Source organism: Bufo bufo, chromosome 3 (assembly GCF_905171765.1).
Source record: "Bufo bufo chromosome 3, aBufBuf1.1, whole genome shotgun sequence".
In the NCBI taxonomy this organism is placed as follows: Eukaryota; Metazoa; Chordata; class Amphibia; order Anura; family Bufonidae; genus Bufo; species Bufo bufo.
This window is the reverse complement of record NC_053391.1, coordinates 356,303,626-356,330,768: the sequence shown is the minus strand read 5'-3', so window position 1 is coordinate 356,330,768 and position 27,143 is coordinate 356,303,626. Positions and strand designations below refer to the sequence as shown.

The 27,143-nt window shown below is 43.0% G+C and overlaps 1 protein-coding gene across 1 annotated transcript; it reads left to right on the top strand.

The window, feature by feature from the left end:
• The first annotated feature begins 203 nt into the window (after nucleotides 1–203).
• LOC120995371 (gap junction beta-5 protein-like) lies at nucleotides 204–27,143 on the top strand. Its single transcript, XM_040424521.1, has 2 exons — nucleotides 204–426; nucleotides 26,038–27,143. The coding sequence occupies exon 2, from the start codon at nucleotides 26,057–26,059 to the stop codon at nucleotides 26,861–26,863; it is 807 nt and encodes a 268-aa protein (XP_040280455.1). The 5' UTR covers nucleotides 204–426; nucleotides 26,038–26,056; the 3' UTR covers nucleotides 26,864–27,143.

Sequence of the window (27,143 nt, the reverse complement as noted above, 5' to 3'; positions counted from 1 at the left end):
TTAATACAAAATTGCAATAAATAAATACCCGAGCAACGCCGGGTCATCAGCTAGTGTATATATATATATATATATATATATATAATATTAGTCTGGTTTATTTGTATGCCAATGCTTTTTGCCTAGGTTGCTGCATATTTTCCCTAAACATGTATTTATCTTAGGATAATGTAGTTAAAATGCTTGAAGGAAAGAATCTAATTCCTTAGTTTCTACTCCACCTTCAGGTATTTGACACACCCAGGCACTCTTTGTGTTCGAATTGTACACGGAGAGAAGACATGGCTGACAGCTTAAACTTTGAAGTCCGATCAAAAGCAGTAACTTTGGACTAAAGGCACATACTGGAGGATAGTTTTGGATCTTAGGTGGTCGTTTTTCTTTTACGGTGGTTTAGGCACATGAATATATTGACCTATGTTAAAGGTAAGCAGTTTTATGACTTTGAATAAGATGCAGTGATTCACTATAAAGGAACAAATACTGTGATCAGGATAGTATTGTGTACATACGATGTTCCTATATATACTCTTTATGTACTGAATCTGTTTTTTTAACCTTACAGAAAAACATTTTGTTATTGTTGGTAAACATGTGTAAAAGCATTAAGAGATGATTTTGTATCTTTCTTTATGTTCTACATAAACTGCTCAGTATTTTACAGGAATTTAATTTAACAAAGTTCAATGACACCAAACTATGATGAAAAGATAATGGACAGAGCGGATCTTTTTGGTAAACAGTCGCTACTGATATACATATTGTACATTCAGTTTTTGCTCTATATAATAGAGTTAAGAATGAATAATGCAGTACAGGACTAAGTTCATTTCTTGTCACTTCCATAGTCATAATTCACTTTCTTGTCACTATCATAGTCATAACTTCTTAAAGCCTTACCTAATACTCAAATTATTGGACATTAAAAGGAATCAGTCAACCTTTTCCATTGATTTAAAAGTATTTAGTTTTTTTTCATTTTCGTTTTTTACACCTTGCCTTTCCAGAGCCATAACTTTTATTTTTTTTGTTCACATAGCCGTATGAGGGCTTGGTTTTGGGGGGATAGGTTGTACTTTCTAATAGCATCATTTTATCTTGCATACGGTGTAGTGGGAAGCTGGACAAAATTCCAAATGGGGTGGAAATGGAAAATAAATTCATTTGTATCACAGTTTTATAGGTTTTGCTTTTACAGCGTTCCATATACAGTAAAACTGACCTGATCTCTTCATTCTCTAAGTTAGTACAATTGCAGTGATACCACATTAATATCGTTTTTCTTGTGTTTTAATACTGAAATAAAAATAAAAACATTAGTATAAAATTATTTCTTTCTTTGCATCACCATATTCTGACCACCATAACGTTTTACTGTTTCAGTCTATAGAGCTATGTGAGGGCTTAAGTTTTGTGGAGTTTTTAGTGATATGATTTTGGAGTGTGTATGCCTTTTTATGACTTTGTATTCCATTTTTGGGGGGTTTTGAAGCAACAAAAATGCGACAAATTGGCCTTTTTTTTTTTTTCACTGTTAAAAAGTTCACCATATGAGATAAATACATTTATATTTTAATAGTACTGATGTTTTGGGAAGCGGTGGTGCAGATGCTCTTTATTTTTATTTTTGTTATGGGGAAATGGAATTATTAGAATTTTAGATTTTTTTAGATTTTTAAAAACTTTTTTCCCCTCTTTTTACATTTATATTAAGTCTCCTTAGGGTACTTGAGCATGCGATCATTAGATTATTTGTCCCATAGATTGTAATGAATTACCAGTGCAGTCTATGGGACATTCAATACTTTCCTATGGACGCCTGCATCAGGCTGTGCTCCATTGGAACTATCACTGTCGTAGCCTCGGATTCTTAAGAGGGACTGAGGCTATCACAATGAATGAATGGCTCCACTGATCGCAACACAGGGTATCCATTTAGGCCCCAGGAGGGCATGTTCTCAGATGCTGTTGTCAAAATTTACCACGGCATCTGAGGGGTTAAACGTCTGATTGGTGTTATTGCCAATCACAGACATTTGCCCATGGTATCTGCTGTTAAAAACATGAGAAATCTGGTGGCTATGTTGCCCGCTGCTCTCTGGCGGGGCTCAATAGGAACTATTAGAGGGACCGAGGCTACCACAACAAATGAATGGCTTCCACGATCGCCACACATACGGCAGATATCAGGAAGGAGTTAAAAACAAAAGGAGAGACTTTTTCTTTGGCGCAAGTACACACTTGGAAAGTACTAGTTCTCCTTGCATAGATCCAATCAGTGTAGCAATTCTTAAGGTAATGGGGAAAATATGTAAATTAGCTCTCCTCCAGAAGGAAGAACACTGTCTTTCTAGTGTCATGTGTAGGTTGCTACCCTGTGAGTCAATGTCTGACCCATCTGAGACACCTTTCTACAGACATCACTGTTTCTGAGTTTTTGCTCGTCATCAGTGCAGAGTAGTTTTCTGGTTGGCTGGATGAGATGATGTTAATGCAGGCCTTTTAAAGTGTTATTTCTCCTTGCATAGATCCAGCTGACTAACACCATTACTACCTATAGGTGGCACTAGAGAGAGTTGTCTTCCTTTTGAGAAGAGCTAATTTGAATACAAACATGTCACATTTCCTGATGATCTATCTTCCCCTGAGAAATGTAAGGAATGAAGGAAATGCTATAACCATGTATAGCAAAATATAATAGCTTTCTGTATAGTATACACTTGTATCCCTTTCTATTTTGACACCTTTAACACATTAAATAATTATTGCAGCAAGTTACAACTAGTTTTTTAAATGATTGTTTTGCTGCAGTTGCTAATTTAATGTGCCAAGTGTTAAGCTAGAAATGGCTAAATCTCTATGTGACTAGTCTACATATATTTAAAAAAATAAAAACAGGTGGATGGTTTTTAATATATGGAAGTCACTCCATGTATTGTACTTTTTGTCCAGGTTCTTTAAGCTCATCATTTTTGGACTTTTATCACAGCAGGTAGTACCTGGTAGTACCTGGAAATGTTATGTTATGTATCTTATTGTTATGTAATGGTATGGTTGGTATGGGACAGGGCTAACAGCCAGGTTCCTCCTCTCTTGGTAGGAGTGGGCTAGTCCTGCTAGGAGGGGGGAGTTCTAGTCTAGCTATAGAGGAGGAAGGAAGCACTGCTAACTGCTCCTACTCCAAGGGTCTTAGGGGCCAGCTTTGTATGCAGTTTTTCTGTGAGAGCACTACACCAGAGAGTGTAAGAAATTCCAAGATACAGATACTTGAAAAGCTACAGTGTTTACAGTTAGCAGAGTGACCAGCAAGCCACAGCTTTACAAACCCTGCTGTAGGTGAGCCACTATGGATCAAACACCCATCACTTAGATAACATTCAGGCTAGACAACTCAAAGCCTGCATTTTACAGTGGACAACTATATCTACAAGTGCCAGAACACATCTGTTAGCCAGAAGCTCAAAAGGGAGATTCATCAGCAAGATAGCACATCAGAGGTCAGATTAACTGCCACTGTTTCAACCATCAAACCTCATCATCTGGAGATAGAAATTACTCTTTGTACAAACTACTGTTGGATGTACTACCAGTTATCCAGTTAAAGAGAGACTTTTATTCTTTTACTTCTGGCCTGAGTCTTTAAACCACCTTTCCACTGCACCAATCCCCAGGGAACAATGGCCTGAGAGTGTACACTATGACACTTCATCTTATCAGAGCCACTACCATTCTGATCCTCTGCACTGGCTCCTCAGGGGCTCGTTGCACATCTTCCTCTCATAGCAGCCGTAAACTGACAATGGATTACCTACATATTTTGGATGTCTTACCATTTTAGTTGACAGCTAGAAAGCAACTATGTTTTGTATCTAATTCTTAATAGCATAGGACTACTTAAATAAAAAATTTGGAGGTCATTTATAAGGCTGGCATTTTAGACGTCGGTCTTAATAAAGTCAATGCTCTGACAGTGGATCACCGAAGTTATGTAAAGGCGAAGGACTCTAAATAACTTTGGCGCATCCAATGCTGCTTCTAAATGTAAGCCAGCTTCCTAGCTGGTTTACATTTAGACCATTTTCTACGGCTAAACCAAGCGTCCCCTTCCCTGCCCACTTCACTCCCACTTTTTTAGACCTGGTGTGAGCGGAAAAAAGTTGCAGATTGCGGTGCAGCTAACCATTGTGATGCAATCTGCGCCTGAAAACGCCTAATATAATCATATTTCAGGTTAATAAATGAACCCCATTGTGTTTAAAAAATAACTTTTTTGATGGAAGTGTCCCTTTAAAAAAGAGGTATGCTTTGGTTTGATGATCTTGGAGGTAACAAGTAACCATGTTGTATACTATTTTCAGCTTTTGCTCAGTGCCCATTTAAAGGGGTTGTGCAGGATTTAAAAACCTGGCTGCTTTCTTCTAACATACCAAACATGTCCATAGGTACGATGCCACTGTTTATCCCCGTTCAAAGCAGCCACGTTTGGCTAATCCAGGACTATCCTTTTAGTTGTTGATTTATCCTTAAGGCGGATTTACACTGCCCAATTGTCAAGCAGATTTTCGAGGACAAATGTTCCTGTGAACGCTAGTTCCCAATAATCTTCCCGCCTAAAGGTGCTGTAGATCACCCAATGAACGAGCAAAATGCTCATTCATTGGGTGAAACTGTCATTAGTGCTGGCAAGTAAATTAGCATTTCTGGGCAGCAGATCATGTTGTCTAAACAGCACTTTGCTGCCCAGAAACAATGCAGCTGAATTAGGACGAACGATCGCAGTAGCCATCACTCGTCCTAATACTGTGGAGGTAATCACTGCATGTGTTTCACCTCCACTAATGAGCAGTCAATTGTCGGATTGTCGAGAAGGAACACAGGGAGCATTAGTCAGATTTTACACATTTTAATTAGCAGTTCAAGATCAAGAAAACTAATAAACCAATACTGCTTCCTCTATGATTAACATTGATAGCCACTCTTTTTAATAAGACAAATGTAGGTTATCACAGCCTTGCCACCTTCACAAGTATCTTTAAATATTACATCTAGTGATGAGCGAAGCAAGCTTCGGAAGTTACATCCGAAGTCGCTTTGTTCATAACTTCGGATTAATACTGTATGGAGATCTCTCTTTGAACAGTATTAGAATGTATGGGCTCTGATGAGCCAAAGTAAGTTATTCGTGAAGTTGCGCGTGACTTCGTTGAATAACTTCGGTAATTGATTTTTAAAGTGGAAAACCACTTTAAAACTTGAAACCGTACTTTATACTGCTTCACAACTTTATCCCTGACCTGTCTGGTTTGTTCCTTGGTTTTCATGATGCTGTTTGATCACTAATCTTCACTAACAATCCTATGAGGCCTTCACAGAACAGCAGTAGTTATACTGAGAATAGATTATGCACAAGTGGTCTCTATTTACTAATTAGGTGTCTTCTGAAGGCATTTCAGAAAAGTTCAACTTATTTTAAAAATGCCATCTTTTTATGCACTTATGCACATTTTTTACTATAAAACAGATCAGGTCAGGGTCGACATACAGTATGTTTTTTAACTAGCGTGACGTGTAAACTGACACTTATCCAGGATCTACCAGTTCCCCACCAATAACCTCTATGTGGAAGGCAACCCACAAAGTGCAGTTTTTTAATGAAAGCAAAGATTGGATTCATACTGTCCTAATGATCAAGACAGGTCCTCAGTACTCCCTAAAACCATTGCAGAGTAATTCCATAAGCCAAGCCCAAATGAGCCTTTTTCGGTGATTTCTAGCTATTTTCAAGACTTCTCTGCAACTTTGCTGTTACTGGCAAACATTATTCTTCCTTCTAGTACTTCTTTTTACAAATAATAACTAAAGGCTTTGAAAGCCAGACTAAGGGCTAGTCCAGACAAGTGATGTTCACATCTGGTTGCTGTCTAAGTGTAGAACAGATTGTATTCAGACTGAACACTGACCCATTATAGACAATGGCTAAGTTCTCATGTGTGGCCGATGATCCACGCAGAGAAAATTGCAGCATGCAAGATTTGCCCATTTTAGTGAATGTGTGCATTTTGGATCATTCATCAGAAAAAGCGCTTAGGCTACTTTCACATTCGCGTTTGATGCGGATCCGTCATGGATCTGCACAGACGGATCTGTTCAGATAATACAACCGTCTGCATCCGTTCAGAATGGATCCATTTGTATTATCTTTAACATAGCCAAGACGGATCCGTCTTGAACATCATTGAAAGTGAATGGAGGACGGATCCGTTTTCTATTGTGCCAGACTGTGTCATAGAAAATGAATCCGTCCCTATTGACTTACATTGTGTGTCAGAACGGAGCCGTTTGGCTCCGTTTCGTCAGACGGACACCAAAACGCTGCAAGCGGAATGGAGACGGAACGGAGGCAAACTGATGCATTTTGAGCGGATCCTTTTCCATTCAGAATGCATTAGGACAAAACTGATCCGTTTTGGACCGCTTGTGAGAGCCCTGAACGGATCTCACAAACGGAAAGCCAAAACGCCAGTGTGAAAGTAGCCTTAACCATGAGATGTTTTTTGGGCTACTTAGTCTCTCATCCTCAATCCTCCACCCCATGTCCAAAACATATCCCTTTCCCATGCTTCCTAATCCCATTATGTTAAAAACCAGTGTATGTTAACTATGTTAACTTGTCGAGGCAAGTAACAAAAAAAAAAAAGGGCCTGCCTTCTCTATCAGGAGCCCAGCTGTCTCCGACAATGGGCTTCTTGCAACTGCAGCTGCATGATCTGCATAAGCTCCTATCTCTGCAAGGATATTCAGAAACACCCTTGTAGAGAAAGCTGCAGATCACCCAGATGTGTATAGTGTGGGCAGCCTGCAGACAGTAGAAGGGCATCTGTCAACATGAAAAATGGGCTTGAACAACTGTAATGTATGAATAGCTGAAGAGATACAGATACCGGCAATGCAATTATTATTTCTGAACTTCCTTTCAAACACACCACCACCATCACATACAGCCTGTGCATTGTATGCTAATGCAATTCAGGTCACAGACTGTTTGCCTGATGACTGCAGGGGAGTGAATGTTACTTAATAGCTAATAATTAGATAATAACACAATAATTGACATAACATAAGCTGAAGTGAGAATCCCCTTAAAGAGGTTATCCCTCAAATTAAAAAAATGTAAATATCTGCTATTATGCATACTACGAGTTTCACTATAGCAATGTAAAAAAAATTGCTGCTCTTCATTGTAAGTTTCACCCTTTTTGGCTGTTTTTGCTCATCCCTTTGTAGCTATGGTCAGTTCATTTTCTCGTGACTGGCAGCAGCTTGTCTCATGTGACAATCAAGCACCTGCATCTCCCAGGACTGCACTGCAGTAAACTTAAAAGCTACAAACACCTTTGAAGGCAAATGATTGTATTTTACTTATTTTGTACTAAAAATCATTTTTTCAATTGGTCTTTAATAAAAAATATTGAACCATTCTATATAAAAGGTTAACTGTCTAGCTGGTTGAATCATACTTTTTATTTTCACTTGCAGAAAAATCATCCAGTGTAATACAGGCTTAAAGAGGCTCTGTCACCAGGTTCAAGCCTACCCTACCTAGCCTGGTAGGGATGATGACGCAGACAAAAACCATGCCTTTAATTCTCATGTAGTAGATCCAGTATGGCTGAAAAAGCAACTTTTAAAAATATGCAAATGAAGAATTTAAGCACTCCGAGGCGCGCTTATGCCTTCCGAGCACTGCTTCTGCAACGCCCCTGTTCCTTGCTAATGCCGGCCTTCTGCACCTAATCACGCCCCCATGTCCTTTGATTGACAGCGCCGTATGTACAAGATGCATTTCGGAACAGAAACGTTCCTTCCTCAGTGGTAACAAATGGTTACAAACACCATTTGTTACCACTGAAAAAGGAACGTTCCTGTTTTGAAATGTGTCTGGTACATACGGCCTGTGAGGAATACAAGTCGCACAGTAATAATTCAAAATAATCCACATGAGAAGATTTAAGGTGGTTTCGGCGTTCCTAACACTAGGGCTCGTGTGCGATAAGATCGACGAAGCCGGCATACAGAGGAGCCCACAGCCAACGCGAGCCAGCAATACGAACACAGCGCTGTGGGTCTCGTGAGTAATAAACCACCAATAACATAGAATGAGCATATGATAAGTGAGACATAGCGGGACATTCTAGGCATAGCCCATGAGATTATAAGTCCCAGTCCGAGCCCCAGGAGCGCTAGACTATTGTGAACAAATATCTACAGCAGGACATCTCACAATCTAATAGTATTATAAGTAGGAATGAGCGAACCCGAACTGTATAGTTCGGGTTCGTACCGAATTTTGGGGTGTCCGTGACACGGACCCGAACCCGAACATTTTCATGTTCGAGTTCGGTGTTCAACGCTTTCTTGGTGCTTTTTGAAAGGCTGCAAAGCAGCCAATCAACAAGCATCATACTACTTGCCCCAAGAGGCCATCACAGCCAAGCCGCATGTGACCCAGCCTCTATATAAGTTTGGGTCACGTAGCGCTGCACGTCACTCTGCTGATACAAGTGTAGGGAGAGGTTGCAGCTGCGACGTTAGGGCGAGATTAGGCAGATTAACTCCTCCAAAAGACTTCATTCAGTGATCGATCTACAGCTGTGGATCATTGAACTGCTGCTATTCAATTGCTCAGTGTTTTTAGGCTGTCCAGAGCGTTTTTCAGTCACTTTTTTCTCGAGTGATCGGTGGCCATTTTGTGGCTTGCTTAAGCGCCAGCACAAGCTGCCACCAAGTAAATTTAACCATCAATAGTGTGGTTATTTTTTGCTATATCCTACATCAGGGTCAAGCTTTTATCAAGTGCATTTAACCATCAATAGTGTGGTTATTTTTTGGCCATATACTACATCAGGGGCAAGCTGAGCCTGTCACCCAAGTGCATTTAACCATCAATAGTGTGGTTATTTTTTGCTATATCCTACATCAGGGTCAAGCTTTCATCAAGTGCATTTAACCATCAATAGTGTGGTTATTTTCTTGCCATATACTACATCAGGGGCAAGCTGAGCCTGTGTCACCCAAGTGCATTTAACCATCAATAGTGTAGTTATTTTTTGCTATATCCTACATCAGGGTCAAGCTTTCATCAAGTGCATTTAACCATCAATAGTGTGGTTATTTTTTGGCCATATACTACATCAGGGGCAAGCTGAGCCTGTGTCACCCAAGTGCATTTAACCATCAATAGTGTGGTTATTTTTTGGCCATATACTACATCAGGGGCAAGTTGAGCCTGTCACAAAGTGCATTTAACCATCAATAGTGTGGTTATTTTTTGGCCATATACTACATCAGGGGCAAGTTGAGCCTGTCACCCAGCGCCTAAAAAATAGGCCTCACATTTATATTAATCCAAATCTGTCATTACTGTTTTAGCTGGTCAAGTTATTTTTAGTGTCCGTCAAAGCACAGTTTTTGTTCTGGGTTGAAAAACAATTCCCAATTTAGCAATTCTCAAAATTAGTGGTTTCTGCTGTATCAGGCCTACTTTAAATCCATCCCTAAAAGGGTATATTAGATTCAAGGTGCTGATAGGGTAATTCTCAAGAACTTCACACACACGCTACAGTGCAGATCCAAGTCTAATTCTGTCCGTAAACGTATACCTGTCACCCAGCGCCTAAAAAATAGGCCTGACATTTATATTCATCCAAATCTGTCATTACTGTTTTAGCTGGTCAAGTTATTTTTAGTGTCCGTCAAAGCACAGTTTTTTTCTGGGTTGAAAAACAATTCCCAATTTTGCAATTCTCAAAATTAGTGGTTTCTGCTGTATCAGGCCTACTTTAAATCTATCCCTAAAAGGGTATATTAGATTCAAGGTGCTGATAGGGTAATTCTCAAGAACTTCACACACACGCTACAGTGCAGATCCAAGTCTAATTCTGTCCGTAAACGTATACCTGTCACCCAGCGCCTAAAAAATAGGCCTCACATTTATATTCATCCAAATCTGTCATTACTGTTTTAGCTGGTCAAGTTATTTAGTGTCTGTCAAAGCACAGTTTTTGTTCTGGGTTGAAAAACAATTCCCAATTTAGCAATTCTCAAAATTAGTGGTTTATGCTGTATCAGGCCTACTGTAAATCTATCCCTAAAAGGGTATATTAGATTCAAGGTGCTGATAGGGCAATTCTCAAGAACTTCACACACACGCTACAGTGCAGATCCAAGTCTAATTCTGTCCGTAAACGTATACCTGTCACCCAGCGCCTAAATAATAGGCCTCAAATTTGTATTCAGCTAAATCTGTCATTACTGGTGTGCCTGTATTAGTGTAATTCGGTACCTAAATAGATAGCCAGATAGTGTTAGGTGTCTGTAAAAAAAGGCCTGAATTTGAATTCAATACATTGGCCCGAATAATATTTTTCTTATTGTGGTGAACGGTAACAATGAGGAAAACATCTAGTAAGGGACGCGGACATGGTCGTGGTGGTGTTAGTGGACCCTCTGGTGCTGGGAGAGGACGTGGCCGTTCTGCCACAGCCACACGTCCTAGTGTACCAACTACCTCAGGTCCCAGTAGCCGCCAGAATTTACAGCCATATTTGGTGGGGCCCAATGCCGTTCTAAGGATGGTAAGGACTGAGCAGGTACAGGCATTAGTCAATTGGGTGGCCGACAGTGCATCCAGCACGTTCACATTATCTCCCACCCAGTCTTCTGCAGAAAGCGCACAGATGGCGCATGAAAACCAAGCCCATCAGTCTGTCACATCACCTCCATGCATATCAGGGAAACTGTCTGAGCCTCAAGTTATGCAGCAGTCTCTTATGCTGTTTGAAAACTCTGCTGGCAGGGTTTCCCAAGGGCATCCACCTAGCCCTTCCCCAGGGGTGGAAGAGATAGAATGCACTAACGCACAACCACTTATGTTTCCTGATGATGAGGACATGGGAATACCACCTCAGCACGTCTCTGATGATGACGAAACACAGGTGCCAACTGCTGCGTCTTTCTGCAGTGTGCAGACTGAACAGGAAGTCAGGGATCAAGACTGGGTGGAAGACGATGCAGGGGACGATGAGGTCCTAGACCCCACATGGAATGAAGGTCGTGCCACTGACTTTCACAGTTCGGAGGAAGAGGCAGTGGTGAGACCGAGCCAACAGCGTAGCAAAAGAGGGAGCAGTGGGCAAAATCAGAACACCCGCCGCCAAGAGACTCCGCCTGCTACTGAACGCCGCCATCTGGGACCGAGCACCCCAAAGGCAGCTTCAAGGAGTTCCCTGGCATGGCACTTCTTCAAACAATGTGCTGACAACAAGACCCGAGTGGTTTGCACGCTGTGCCATCAGAGCCTGAAGCGAGGCATTAACGTTCTGAACCTTAGCACAACCTGCATGACCAGGCACCTGCATGCAAAGCATGAACTGCAGTGGAGTAAACACCTTAAAAACAAGGAAGTCACTCAGGCTCCCCCTGCTACCTCTTCTGCTGCTGCCGCCTCGGCCTCTTCTGCTGCTGCCGCCGCCTCGGCCTCTTCCTCCGCCTCTGGAGGAACGTTGGCACCTGCCGCCCAGCAAACATGGGATGTACCACCAACACCACCACCTCCGTCACCAAGCATCTCAACCATGTCACACGGCAGCGTTCAGCTCTCCATCTCACAAACATTTGAGAGAAAGCGTAAATTCCCACCTAGCCACCCTCGATCTCTGGCCCTGAATGCCAGCATTTCTAAACTACTGGCCTATGAAATGCTGTCATTTAGGCTGGTGGACACAGACAGCTTCAAACAGCTCATGTCGCTTGCTGTCCCACAGTATGTTTTTCCCAGCCGGCACTACTTCTCCAAGAGAGCCGTGCCTTCCCTGCACAACCAAGTATCCGATAAAATCAAGTGTGCACTGCGCAACGCCATCTGTGGCAAGGTCCACCTAACCAGAGATACGTGGGCCAGTAAGCACGGCCAGGGACGCTATATCTCCCTAACTGCACACTGGGTAAATGTAGTGGCGGCTGGGCCCCAGGCGGAGAGCTCTTTGGCGCACGTCCTTCCGCCGCCAAGGATCGCAGGGCAACATTCTTTGCCTCCTGTCTCCTCCTCCTCCTACTCAGCTTCCTCCTCCTCTTCTTCCACCTGCTCATCCAGTCAGCCACACACCTTCACCACCAACTTCAGCACAGCCCGGGGTAAGCGTCAGCAGGCCGTTCTGAAACTCATATGTTGTGGCGGGGTATAGAACAACAGACCGACGAGTGGTTGCTGCCGGTGAGCCTCAAGCCTGGCCTGGTGGTGTGCGATAAAGGGCGAAATCTCGTTGCAGCTCTGGGACTAGCCGGTTTGACGCACATCCCTTGACTGGCGCATGTGCTGAATTTGGTGGTGCAGAAGTTCATTCACAACTACCCCGACATGTCAGAGCTGCTGCATAAAGTGCGGGCCGTCTGTTCGCGCTTCCGGCGTTCACATCATGCCGCTGCTCGCCTGTCTGCGCTACAGCGTAACTTCGGCCTTCCCGCTCACCGCTTCATATGCGACGTGCCCACCAGGTGGAACCCCACCTTGCACATGCTGGACAGACTGTGCGAGCAGCAGCAGGCCATAGTGGAGTTTCAGCTGCAGCACGCACGGGTCAGTCGCACTGCGGATCAGCCCCACTTTACCACCAATGACTGGGCCTCCATGCGAGACCTGTGTGCCCTGTTGCGCTGTTTCGAGTACTCCACCAACATGGCCAGTGGCGATGACGCCGTTATCAGCGTTACAATACCACTTCTATGTCTCCTTGAGAAAACACTTAGGGCGATGATGGAAGAGGAGGTGGCCCAGGAGGAGGAGGAGGAAGAGGGGTCATTTTTAGCACTTTCAGGCCAGTCTCTTCGAAGTGACTCAGAGGGAGGTTTTTTGCAACAGCAGAGGCCAGGTACAAATGTGGCCAGACAGGGCCCACTACTGGAGGACGAGGATGAGGAGGAGGTGGAGGAGGATGAGGATGAAGCAGGTTCACAGCGGGCTGGCACCAGACGCAGCTCGGGCCCATCACTGGTGCGTGGCTGGGGGGAAACGCAGGACGATGACGATACGCCTCTTACAGAGGACAGCTTGTCCTTACCTCTGGGCAGCCTGGCACATATGAGCGACTACATGCTGCAGTGCCTGCGCAACGACAGCAGAGTTGCCCACATTTTAACGTGTGCGGACTACTGGGTTGCCACCCTGCTGGATCCACGGTACAAAGACAATGTGCCCACCTTACTTCATGCACTGGAGCGTGATAGTAAGATGCGCGAGTACAAGCGCACGTTGGTAGACGCGCTACTGAGAGCATTCCCAAATGTCACAGGGGAACAAGTGGAAGCCCAAGGCGAAGGCAGAGGAGGAGCAAGAGGTCGCCAACGCAGCTGTGTCACGGCCAGCTCCTCTGAGGGCAGGGTTAGCATGGCAGAGATGTGGAAAAGTTTTGTCACCACGCCACAGCTAACTGCACCACCACCTGATATGGAATGTGTTAGCAGGAGGCAACATTTCAATAACATGGTGGAACAGTACCTGTGCACACCCCTCCACGTACTGACTGATGGTTCGGTCCCATTCAACTTCTGGGTCTCCAAATTGTCCACGTGGCCAGAACTAGCCTTTTATGCCTTGGAGGTGCTGGCCTGCCCGGCGGCCAGCGTTTTGTCTAAACGTGTATTCAGCACGGCAGGGGGCGTCATTACAGACAAACGCAGCCGCCAGTCTACAGCCAATGTGGACAAGCTGACGTTCATAAAAATGAACCAGGCATGGATCCCACAGGACCTGTCCATCCCTTGTGCAGATTAGACATTAACTACCTCCTCTTAACAATATATTATTGTACTCCAGGGCACTTCCTCATTCAATCCTATTTTTATTTTCATTTTACCATTATATTGCGGGGCAACCCAAAGTTGAATGAACCTCTCCTCTGTCTGGGTACCGGGGCCTAAAAATATCTGAATATAACTTGAGTTGGGCGGCACTCCTCTTGTGTCGTTTCGTACGGTGCTCAATGGTAATGGAGATCATACAATGAGAAGTAAACCACGGCACTCGTAATTGTAATTCAGAAAATTTGTATTTTCATATTTTCATTAGCAAAACTGGCCAACGTTTCGGTCCTAACACAGGACCTTGTTCACGGCCTTAGTTGTATGTAGCATGTAGCCTCTAGGATCCCAGAGGCTACATGCTACATACAACTAAGGCCGTGAACAAAGTCCTGTGTTAGGACCGAAACGTTGGCCAGTTTTGCTAATATTCCTGGATGCAAATGAAATGATAAATTATATGAAAAATGTAATGAAAAAATGAAAATATGAAAATACAAATTTTCTGAATTACAATTACGAGTGCCGTGGTTTACTTCTCATTGTAAAAATATCTGACAGTGGCCTGTTCTAGTGGTGGGTGACATGAAGCCTGATTCTCTGCTATGATATGAAGACTGATTCTCTGCTGACATGAAGCCTGAATCTCTGTTATGGGACCTCTCTCCTCTGCCTGGGTGCCTGGGCCTAAATATGTGACAATGGACTGTTCCAGTGGTGGGTGACGTGAAGCCTGATTCTCTGCTATGACATGAAGACTGATTCTCTGCTGACATGAAGCATGAATCTCTGTTATGGGACCTCTCTCCTCTGTCTGGGTGCCGGGGCCTAAAAATATCTGACAGTGGCCTGTTCCAGTGGTGGGTGACGTGAAGCCTGATTCTCTGCTATGACATGAAGACTGATTCTCTGCTGACATGAAGCCTGAATCTCTGCTATGGGACCTCTCTTCTCTGCCTGGGTTCCTGGGCCTAAATATGTGACAATGGACTGTTCCAGTGGTGGGTGACGTGAAGCCTGATTCTCTGCTATGACATGAAGACTGATTCTCTGCTGACATGAAGCCTGAATCTCTGTTATGGGACCTCTCTCCTCTGTCTGGGTGCCGGGGCCTAAAAATATCTGACCGTGGCCTGTTCCAGTGGTGGGTGACGTGAAGCCTGATTCTCTGCTATGACATGAAGACTGATTCTCTGCTGACATGAAGCCTGAATCTCTGTTATGGGACCTCTCTCCTCTGCCTGGGTGCCTGGGCCTAAATATGTGACAATGGACTGTTCCAGTGGTGGGTGACGTGAAGCCTGATTCTCTGCTATGACATGAAGACTGATTCTCTGCTGACATGAAGCCAGATTCTCTGTTACGGGACCTCTCTCCTCTGCCTGGGTGCCTGGGCCTAAATATCTGACAATGGAATGTTCCAGTGTTGGGTGACGTAAAGCCTGATTCTCTGCTATGACATGCAGACTGATTCTCTGCTGACATGAAGCCAGATTCTCTGTTACGGGACCTCTCTCCTCTGACTGGGTGCCTGGGCCTAAATATCTGACAATGGACTGTTCCAGTGTTGGGTGACGTAAAGCCTGATTCTCTGCTATGACATGAAGACTGATTCTCTGCTGACATGAAGCCTGAATCTCTGTTATGGGACCTCTCTCCTCTGTCTGGGTGCCGGGGCCTAAAAATATCTGACAGTGGCCTGTTCCAGTGTTGGGTGACGTAAAGCCTGAGTCTCTGCTATGACATGCAGACTGATTCTCTGCTGACATGAAGCCAGATTCTCTGTTACGGGACCTCTCTCCTCTGCCTGGGTGCCTGGGCCTAAATATCTGACAATGGACTGTTCCAGTGTTGGGTGACGTAAAGCCTGATTCTCTGCTATGACATGCAGACTGATTCTCTGCTGACATGAAGCCAGATTCTCTGTTACGGGACCTCTCTCCTCTGCCTGGGTGCCTGGGCCTAAATATCTGACAATGGACTGTTCCAGTGTTGGGTGACGTAAAGCCTGATTCTCTGCTATGACATGCAGACTGATTCTCTGCTGACATGAAGCCAGATTCTCTGTTACGGGACCTCTCTCCTCTGCCTGGGTGCCTGGGCCTAAATATCTGACAATGGACTGTTCCAGTGTTGGGTGACGTGAAGCCTGATTCTCTGCTATGACATGAAGACTGATTCTCTGCTGACATGAAGCCAGATTCTCTGTTACGGGACCTCTCTCCTCTGCCTGGGTGCCTGGGCCTAAATATATGACAATGGACTGTTACAGTGGTGGGTGACGTGAAGCCTGATTCTCTGCTATGACATGCAGACTGATTCTCTGCTGACATGTAGCCAGATTCTCTGTTACGGGACCTCTCTCCTCTGCCTGGGTGCCGGGGCCTAAATATATGACAATGGACTGTTACAGTGGTGGGTGACGTGAAGCCAGATTCTCTGCTATGGCATGAAGACTGATTCTCTACTGACGTGAAGCCAGATTCTCTGCTATGGGACCTCTCTCCAATTGATATTGGTTAATTTTTATTTATTTTATTTTAATTTTAATTCATTTCCCTATCCACATTTGTTTGCAGGGGATTTACCTACATGTTGCTGCCTTTTGCAGCCCTCTAGCTCTTTCCTGGGCTGTTTTACAACCTTTTTAGTGCCGAACAGTTCGGGTCCCCATTGACTTCAATGGGGTTCAGGTTCGGGACGAAGTTCGGGTCAGGTTCGGATCCTGAACCCGAACATTTCCGGGAAGTTCGGCCGAACTTCTCGAACCCGAACATCCAGGTGTTCGCTCAACTCTAATTATAAGCCCCAGCATAAGCGCAGGAGTGCTAGAATGTGGATATCAAGATAAGATACTATTAAGTGCGCATCAGACATATCGACATAAGAAACTATAAAGGGTCACAAAGCCATATTTTGAGGTTTTATGTTAGAGCTCCGCATTTTAATACCTAAAGGGACTGTGAATGTGTTTTGAATAATTTTATAATGGAGATATATTTTTTTTATGATTTTTAGAATAAATGTATATGTATTGATTTAGCAAAGTGTATGCAATTGGACTGTAAGCCGGCCATTGTTTCTCTTTTGTTTCATATATTTTAACATCAATTGGTAGTTGGTGGGCTGTACTCCAGTCCATAGACTAGAGAGCAGCTCAGATATATTGTGTAAAATTCAGATCCTGCTACTAGAGAATCTCAGCCCTGTACAGAATAAAGGGCTCTACATTTTTTAATAAAGAACAATTAAAAAATGCTTAGCTCAAAATGAGTACAATGCAATAATAATAATATAAAAAACTTCCCCCAAAGGTGTACATACAGAAGCCATTAAGCTTAATCCTTTTCCTGTCTTCATTCCTGGAATAAATAATAGTTCCTCATGCATGGCCCAAGCGATGCCACTAAAAAATTGCACTATGGTATTTAACGCCCCCTTCCAGTTTCATTCTCCTCTGTCTAGAGAGAGATGGCAATATATTTTTATGAAGTAGGGATAAATGAAAAGTGGGCCTCTTCACCATGTGATTATTATGCTGGCATTGAGAGAAAGAAGAGAGCAGGGAAGTTATTGGGCAGGTTGGTCCACTACTAAATGCAAAAGAAGGTGGATCAGAATTTCATCCACAGGAGAAACAGCAGGGGTGTTACCAGATCATCTAACCAAAAAACTTAGAGGCACATTTATTAAGACAGACGCAGGCCTCTCCATAACTTTGGCGCATCCGGCGCCAGTTCTAAATGTAAGACAGCTTCTCAGCGGTCTTTTATTTAGACCTTTTTCTACACCTAAAACAGGCATAGAAAATGGTAAATGAGACGAGCCTGTCGGCCTGTCGCTTTCGCCACCCCAGCCACTCCCACAATTTTAGAATTGCGTCTGAAATATGCCTAATTTAGGTGGATTTTAGCATAGTAAATGACCCCCTTAATATTTTTCATGGTATAACCCCTTTAAGAAATTTATCAAACCTAAATCTATGTGTATTAATGGCATTACCCTAATAGTCTGTAACTGTTACATTGTAATATTTGGACATTCGCACTTTGATCACCTAAGCTTGCTAGTAGAATAAGGCATGCGAAATTACATTAATAATTATTGTACTCTTGAGTTGATGCGATATAAAATTTTTGATTCGATTTCGATAACATAAAAAAGTATTGCGATATTCGATACCACGCAAAAAAATAAACCAAAAAAGCCACGTGCATTCCGCATTTTAAAAAATGGCGAATCGCACAGTTTTTATTTATTTTTTCTGTTCCAGCGTTCACTGCATCGATTTTTTATATTTTAACCTCTTAAGGACCTGGTACTTAAGGACACATGACGTACCGGTACGTCATGTGTTGTTCCGATCACTGCCGCCCGGCCGGCAGTGATCGGAACAAGGTGCCTGCTCAAATCATTGAGCAGGCACCTAGGCTAAATGCGCGGGGGGGTCCCATGACCCCCCCATGTCGGCGATCGCAACAAACCGCAGGTCAATTCAGACCTGCGGTTTGATGCGCTTTTTGCAGTTTCTGATCCCCGCGGTCTCTGACCGCGAGGATCAGAAACTTTATAATGTCCAAATTATATCTGTATCCCCCCCCCTGCACCCCTGAGTGATTTTGGCCCCGTGGGAGGTGCAGGGGGAGGGTTGCGGGCGGTGGGGGCGGTGCGGGAGGCGGGCGGTGCGGCAGGCGGGATCGCGATCCCCCGCCCGCCTCCCCTTGTATAATCGTTGGCTTCTAGTGGGTATACCAGGGTGCCAGCACATTGCTGGCACCCTGGTATAAACGGCTGACATCTGCGATGCGATGTCAGCCGTTTAACCCTTTCCATACAGCGGTCCTATGGAAAAAGTTAACAGTAAGAGGGAGCTCCCTCCCTCTCCCATCGGGGGGCTGCAGTGCCTTTGCAGCCCCCCCATGGAGAGGGAGAGAGCCCCCAGACAGCCCCCCGACAGATCCCCTCCTTACCCTTCCCCGTCTGCGAAGTTCTGAGCAGACGGGGAAGGTTCCCATGGCAACAGGACGCCTGCTCAGGCGTCCTGCTGTCCATGGTGCTGAACAGATCTGTGCTAAAAGCATAGATCTGTTCAGTGTAAGTAAAATACAGTACAGAACAATATATATTGTACTGTACTGTATTATACAGACATCAGACCCACTGGATCTTCAAGAACCAAGTGGGTCTGGGTAAAAAAAAAGTGAAAAAAAGTGAAAAAAAAGTAAAAATCAAAAAACACATTTATCACTGATTAAAAATGAAAAAAATAAAATTCCCTACACATGTTTGGTATCGCCGCGTCCGTAACGACCTGATCTATAAAACGGTCATGTTACTTTACCAGAACGGTGAACACCATAAAAATAAAAAATAAAAAACTATGATGAAATTGAAATTTTGCCCACCTTACTTCCCAAAAAAAGGTAATAAAAGTGATCAAAAAAGTCGCATGTACGCCAAAATTGTAACAATCAAGCCGTCATCTCATACCACAAAAATCATACCCTACCCAAGATAATCGCCCCAAAACTGAAAAAACTATGGCTCTTAGACTATGGAAACACTAAAACGTTTTTTTTTGTTTCAAAAATGAAATCCTTGTGTAAAACTTACATAAATTAAAAAAAAGTATACATATTAGGTATCACCGCGTCCGTATCGACCGGCTCTATAAAAATATCACATGATCTAACCCCTCAGATGACCACCGTAAAAAATTAAAAATAAAAACGGTGTAAAAAAAGCAATTTTTTGTCATCTTACGTCACAAAAAGTGTAATAGCAAGTGATCAAAAAGTCATATGCACCCCAAAATAGTGCCAATCAAACCGTCATCTCATCCCGCAAAAAATGAGACCCTACTTAAGATAATCGCCCAAAAACTGAAAAAACTATGGCTCTTAGACTATGGAGACACTAAAACATTTTCTTTGTTTTCAAAATGAAATTAAAAAAAAAAGCATACATATTAGGTATCGCTGCGTCCGTGACAACCTGCTCTATAAAATTACCACATGATCTAACCTGTCAGATGAATGTTGTAAATAACAAAAAAAAAAAAAACTGTGCCAAAAAAGCTATTTTTTGTTACCGGCCCTCACAAAAAGTGTAATATAGAGCAACCAAAAATCATATGTACCCTAAACTAGTACCAACAATACTGCCACCCTATCCCGTAGTTTCTACAATGGGGTCACTTTTTTGGAGTTTCTACTCTAGGGGTGCATCAGGGGGGCTTCAAATGGGACATGGTGTCAAAAAAAAACAGTCCAGCAAAATCTGCCTTCCAAAAACCGTATGGCATTCCTTTCCTTCTGCGCCCTGCCGTGTGCCCGTACAGCAGTTTACGACCACAAATGGGGTGTTACTGTAAACTACAGAATCAGGGCCATAAATAATAAGTTTTGTTTGGCTGTTAACCCTTGCTTTGTAACTGGAAAAAAAATATTAAAATGGAGAATCTGCCAAAAAAGTGAAATTTTGAAATTGTATCTCTATTTTCCATTAAATCTTGTGCAACACCTAAAGGGTTAACAATGTTTGTAAAATCAGTTTTGAATACCTTGAGGGGTGTAGTTTCTTAGATGGGGTCACTTTTATGGAGTTTCTTTTCTAGGGGTGCATCAGGGGGGCTTCAAATGGGACATGGTGTAAAAAAAAACAGTGCAGCAAAATCTGCCTTCCAAAAACCGTATGGCATTCCTTTCGTTCTGCGCCCTGCCGTGTGCCCGTACAGTAGTTTACGGCCACATATGGGGTGTTTCTGTAAACTACAAAATCAGGGCCATAAATAATGAGTTTTGTTTGGCTGTTAACCCTTGCTTTGTAACTGGAAAAAAAATATTAAAATGGAAAATCTGCCAAAAAAGTGAAATTTTGAAATTGTATCTCTATTTTCCATTAAATCTTGTGCAACACCTAAAGGGTTAACAACGTTTGTAAAATCAGTTTTGAATACCTTGAGGGGTGTAGTTTCTTAGATGGGGTCACTTTTATGTAGTTTCTTCTCTAGGGGTGCATCAGGGGGGCTTCAAATGGGACATGGTGTAAAAAAAAACAGTCCAGCAAAATCTGCCTTCCAAAAACCGTATGGCATTCCTTTCCTTCTGCGCCCTGCCGTGTGCCCGTACAGTAGTTTACGGCCACATATGGGGTGTTTCTGTAAACTACAGAATCAGGGCCATAAATAATGAGTTTTGTTTGGCTGTTAACCCTTGCTTTGTAACTGGAAAAAAAATATTAAAATGGAAAATCTGCCAAAAAAGTGAAATTTTGAAATTGTATCTCTATTTTCCATTAAATCTTGTGCAACACCTAAAGGGTTAAAAAAGTTTGTAAAATCAGTTTTAAATACCTTGAGGGGTGTAGTTTCTTAGATGGGGTCACTTTTATGGAGTTTCTACTCTAGGGGTGCATCAGGGGGGCTTCAAATGGGACATGGTGTAAATAAACCAGTCCAGCAAAATCTGTCTTCCAAAAACCAAACGGCGCACCTTTCAATCTACGCCCCGCTGTGTGGCCGTACAGTAGTTTACAGCCACATATTGGGTGTTTATGTAAACGGCAGAGTCAGGGCAATAAAGATACAGTCTTGTTTGGCTGTTAACCCTTGCTTTGTTAGTGGAAAAAATGGGTTAAAATGGAAAATTAGGCAAAAAAATGAAATTCTCAAATTTCATCCCCATTTGCCAATAACTCTTGTGCAACACCTAAAAGGTTAATGAAGTTTGTAAAATCAGTTTTGAATACCTTGAGGGGTGTAGTTTCTTAGATGGAGTCATTTTTGGGTGGTTTCTATTATGTAAGCCTCGCAAAGTGACTTGAGACCTGAACTGGTCCCTAAAAATTGAGTTTGTGTAAATTTCTGAAAAATTTCAAGATTTGCTTCTAAACTTCTAAGCCTTATAACATCCCCAAAAAATAAAATATCATTCCCAAAACAATTCAAACATGAAGTAGACATATGGGGAATGTAAAGTCATCACAATTTTTGGGGGTATTACTATGTATTACAGAAGTAGAGAAACTGAAACTTTGAAATTTGCAAATTTTTCCAAATTTTTGTTAAATTAGGTATTTTTTGGTGCAAAAAAAAATTTTTTTTTTACTTCATTTTACCAGTGTCATGAAGTACAATATGTGATGAAAAAACAATCTCAGAACGGCCTCGATAAGTCAAAGCGTTTTAAAGTTATCAACACTTAAAGGGACTCTGGTCAGATTTGCAAAAAATGGCCTGGTCCTAAGGTGTAAAAAGGCTGTGTCCTTAAGGGGTTAATAGTTTGGACTTCTCGGTCGTGGCGATATGTGATTATTTATTGTTTATATATTTTATATGTGAAATTGGGAAAGGGGGTGATTCACTGCCACCAATAAGAAGAGGAGGGGACCCTGTGGCCACTGCCACCAATGAGAAGGGGAGGGGACCCTGTGGCCACTGCCACCAATGATTTTATTATTGGGGGGGTCGCACTGTGCCACCAATGATTTTAATGGGGTGGGGGGGTTGAGGGGGGGAGGGCGCACTGCGCTACCAATGATTATTACCCCTTAATACAGGAGGCGGGTACTGGCAGCAGATCAGCGGCACCTGAGGGGTTAACTGCCACTGATAGGAGCTCCCTGCCAGCACCTTCATCCTGTATTATGTATTAAAGACCACCTTATATGGGTCCGGACTTTAAGTATTAGGCTACATAGAGCGGCGCCAGGTGATGTCCCAGCACTTCCTATTATTTCTGGGTGCAGCTCCGTTCGCCCGCCGTCCCATTATGGTCTCCTGCTCCATATGCTAATTACTATCGGAGCAATGGGGAGGAGACATCAGCTTCTATCCTGGGCGTTCCTTCTCCCTGTGCTGCGCTGCGATTGGACAGCGCTACAGCCAGGGAGAAGGAACGCTCATTAGAGAAGCTGATGTCTCCTCCCCATTGATCCAATAGTAATTAGCATATGGAACAGGAGACAGTAATGGGGCACGGCGGGCGAACAGAGCGGCGCCCAGGAATAATAGTAAGTGCTAGGACATCTCTGGGCGCCGCTCTGGACCCAGGAAAAGTCCTATCATTGGTGGCGCAGTGCGCCCACCCCTCCTCCTTCCCTCTCTCCGTTCATTGGTGGCAGCGGCAGCAGCAGCACAGGGGGAGGGAGAGACTGCTTCCTTCTCCCCTGTGCTGCTGAGGGAACATGAGCGCACTGACAGCAGCATGCTCATGTTCAGAGATACTAGACTGCGCAGCAGCGCAGCCCAGTATCGAATTTTTTTTAATCCCGGAATCATATCGATACCGGGACAAAAGTATCGATTGGGTATTGAAATTTTGATACTCGCAACAACCCTATTGTAGTCAAACTAATTTCTGGCACAAAATAATTCTCTTTCTCTCCTGTGTATAATAGTGTAGCTCTAATTATGTGTACTTTGTCTTAAATTCATTATATCTCCCCAGGACAAAGGATCCCATTTAAACTCTAGCATGCTTTCTACCTTTAACTATGCTTAGCACACTGTTTCAGCTCCCTGTCACCTCAGTAGGGTTGGCCAAACATAGTGCCTGTTCCATTTTTTTAATGGCAGCACACTCTACAGTGTCCTGCCATTGAACGTTTATACTCTAACATCACAAATTAAGACATAATTATATAAAGGGAAACTGTCACCCAATTTGAGGCTACTGAACCATCAGCCTGCCATTACACAGCTGGTGTTTAGACACGACGGTAGAGGAGAGGATAGGAGTGATAGTAGCAAGAGGTGGTCATAGTTAGTACTCACTATGATGCTTCCCTGGACCATGCAGAGATGGGAACGGAGCACTTTTCTTCCCCTTGAGGCACCTTAATCTTGGGGTTCTCCTGCCTGATGGTGGTTCGGAATGCCCTTGATGGTAATGAATTGCAAGATACAAGGCAGGGCCCCATGCAGCAGTTGAGGCAATGATAAGGCAGTTTTGCAGTAGAACAGTTCTTTATTGAACAATTAAAGGGAATTAAGAAAATGAAAAAAAGTAAATAAATATATTCCCAAATACCTTTCATTAGTTATAATGGCTTGTTTTGTCTGGGGAGCAATCATTAGGAGAAATAAAATGGCCACCGTACACACAAAACCTTTCCGAATCAGACAGCAGGACAAGTTACTTTACAACACTGAGCTAAAGAGCTGCCTCGTCCTTATCTCTACTCTGCTTGTCAGGGATTGTGATTCTGGATACAGATGATAAGATCTTCAGCTGAATCTCTGTAGGAATGGAGTTTATAAGGAAACATGAAGTACAGAGAGGTGGTGGGGATGTGGCTGTGTCCTGCTATGTGATTAGGACAGGTTTTGTGTGTACTAGTAGGATGGCGGCCATTTTATTTCCCCTAATGATTGCTCCCCAGGCAAAACAAGCCATTATAACTAATGAAAGATATTTGGGAATATGTTTATAATATGGTAATATTTAGGTATTTTTATTTTCTTAATTCCCAGAGAACCCCTTTAAGTTCAAACACATCAGTTAGTTATCAGCATGCGTAGACTGGCAGATATTACACAATGTGCATCTTTCACAGTTCTCAAAGGTTACAAGGCTGCAAAGGTAGCTAATAGACCAAGATGTTTATTTAAAGCAGTTCTTACACTGCATTATCTTGCTGACTTTGGCATGAGCATCCAGAAATAGGGGTACAACACTTCACTTGAGGCAACTAGGAGGCGAACTAAGTTCTGCAACTTTTGTACAGGTTGCCGTACTCAGTTATAATTTCCACAATGTCCTCAGCAGGATGTAGTATTCTACTTAAACCTGGCCAGGCTGTTTGTAATGTATGTCTAGGCACTGTAAGACTTAAATCTCCTGAACAAGTTTGCTGTCAGCTTATCTCCACAGAGCTTCTACACACACCTTCCTCCAAACACTGGAATGCCTTTCAAGCATATACCGTATTTTTCGCCACATAAGACACACTTTTTCCCCCCCAAGTGGTCTTATAGGGTGAATACTAATAAGCGCTCAGTACCGAAGGACCAGGAAGCAGTGAAGGCTCTGTACTCACCGCTTTCTGGTCCTCGGCTGTTGGCTGTGCAGTGGCTGCGTACAGCGTAAGGGTGCTCTGTGACATCACACTGTGCGCGCCAGTTCACAGCACAGCCGACGGAGGAGGAAGACAGAGCGCAGGCAGTGAGGAGCGGCCGCATCCAGGAGCAGGAGAGGTAAGTGGTTTATTTATTTTGTGATCTGAGGCTGGGGGCTGCTGAAACATGGTTGGGAGCTGCTGAAACATGGCTAGGGGCTACTGAAACATGGTTGGGGCTGCTGAAACATGGTTGGAGCTGATCAAACATGATTGTGGGCTGCTGAAACATGGCTGAATTGAATTGAATTTCATTTACTTTCTGTTGTGGGGATAAATGGGTTTGCTATAGTTCAATTTGGGACTCCAAATACCAGCTGAATAACAGCATGTTCATAGTTTAGTGGCGGAAACCAGATGATAGGTTCCCTTTAAATCTATGGTGAAAGGGGTTGCTTACTATAGAACTGGTACTATGGTTACAGTTGTAAGTCCCTATGGCTTCCTTGCTGACCAATAAATAGACAAGCTCTTTAATGGACTGATATTGTAATCATAATCTTGTGTGTGGTTCACAAATTATAATCTTGTGTGTGGTTCACAAAAGGTAGAATCAAACATCTTTCACCCAAAACAATATTGTGCCATTTGCCGATACAACCTAAGGCCTCTTGCACACGAATATATGGCTTTTTCAGTATTTTGTGGTTCGCAAAAAAAAACGGATCCGCAAGAAATACGGATGACGTCCGTGTGCATTCTGTTTTTTGCGGAACGGAACAGCTGGCCCCTGATAGAACAGTAATATCCGTGTCCGTTATGCGGACAATAATAGGACAGGTCCTATCTTTGAACGGAACAGAAAAACAGAAATACGGAAACGAAAGGAATACGGAGTACCTTCCGTTTTTTTTGCGGATCCATTGAAATGAATGGTTCCGTATACGGAGCGCAAAAAAATGAATATAGCAGACTCAGTTGTATACATGATAAGAGGGCTTCCCCAACCCCTCATACATGACAATATGGAATAGGTACATCATTCCATAATCATCTCATAGTTTAGGCAACAAAAAAATTGCATATAGAAAAATTTTAATTAATAAAATATCATTTATTTTTCAGTGGATGCAGAAGAGCAGAAATGAACTGGGGAGTGTATGAAGCTCTACTGACAGGTGTTAATAAATTCTCTACCGAATTTGGACGGGTGTGGCTGTCTATAGTCTTCATCTTTAGGATCCTTGTATACGCAGTAACAGCAAGTCGGGTTTGGGGAGATGACCAAAAAGATTTTGACTGCAACACTCGACAGCCTGGATGCAGCAATGTCTGCTATGACCAATATTTTCCTGTCTCACACATCCGTCTGTGGGCTTTGCAGCTTATCATGGTTACATGTCCTTCTCTTCTTGTTGTAATGCATGTGGCATACAGAGAAAGTCGAGAAAGAAAGCGTAAAGAAATGATGGGAGAGAACTGTGACAAGCTTTATCAAGACATTGGAAAAAAGAGAGGTGGGCTTTGGTGGACCTATCTTATAAGCCTACTGGTTAAAGCCGTGGTGGACTCTGTTTTCATTTATGTGTTTTATCGACTCTATGAAAATTTCTTTCTTCCTCGAATAGTAAAATGTACTCTTCCTCCATGCCCCAACACTGTGGACTGCTTCATATCTCGGCCATCTGAGAAAAATATATTCACCCTCTTCATGATAATTAGTTCTGCTGTATGTATTCTTCTGAACCTCATAGAAGCCGCATATCTTGTTGGAAAGAAGTGTAAAGAGACCATGCTGTCCAAAGGCCAGCCAACTAAATCTAAGAAAGACTCTGACTGCAGTGAAGCCAATGGGCGCAAACAAAGCAAATGTGAAAGGACAATTTTTATTTCAGAAGATATCTCAAGTACTAAAGCTGATCAAAATAGACACAATCATAATGCTGCATAGTGATGGAGGGGAACTAAAGTACTTACAGTCAAGTGTTTGCTATTGTCCATATTAAAATAGGTCAAAGTGTTTTTGCCAGGGCTAAGACATTATAACCACAAATGTATAATAATTCACAGCTCCCTGGGTGTAGATGAGGTAAGTGGGTTTGCAAACCAGATTACAATTAGTGATGAGCGGGAGGTGCCATATTCGATTTCGCGATATTTTGTGAATATTCGATTGAATATTCGTCTTATATTCGTCGAAATTGAATATTCGTCATTATTCTATTTATCAC

Coding starts and splice junctions, on each gene's coding strand:
- LOC120995371 (XM_040424521.1), top strand. CDS start 26,057: ATGAACTGGGGAGTGTATGAAGCTCTACTGACAGGTGTTAATAAATTC.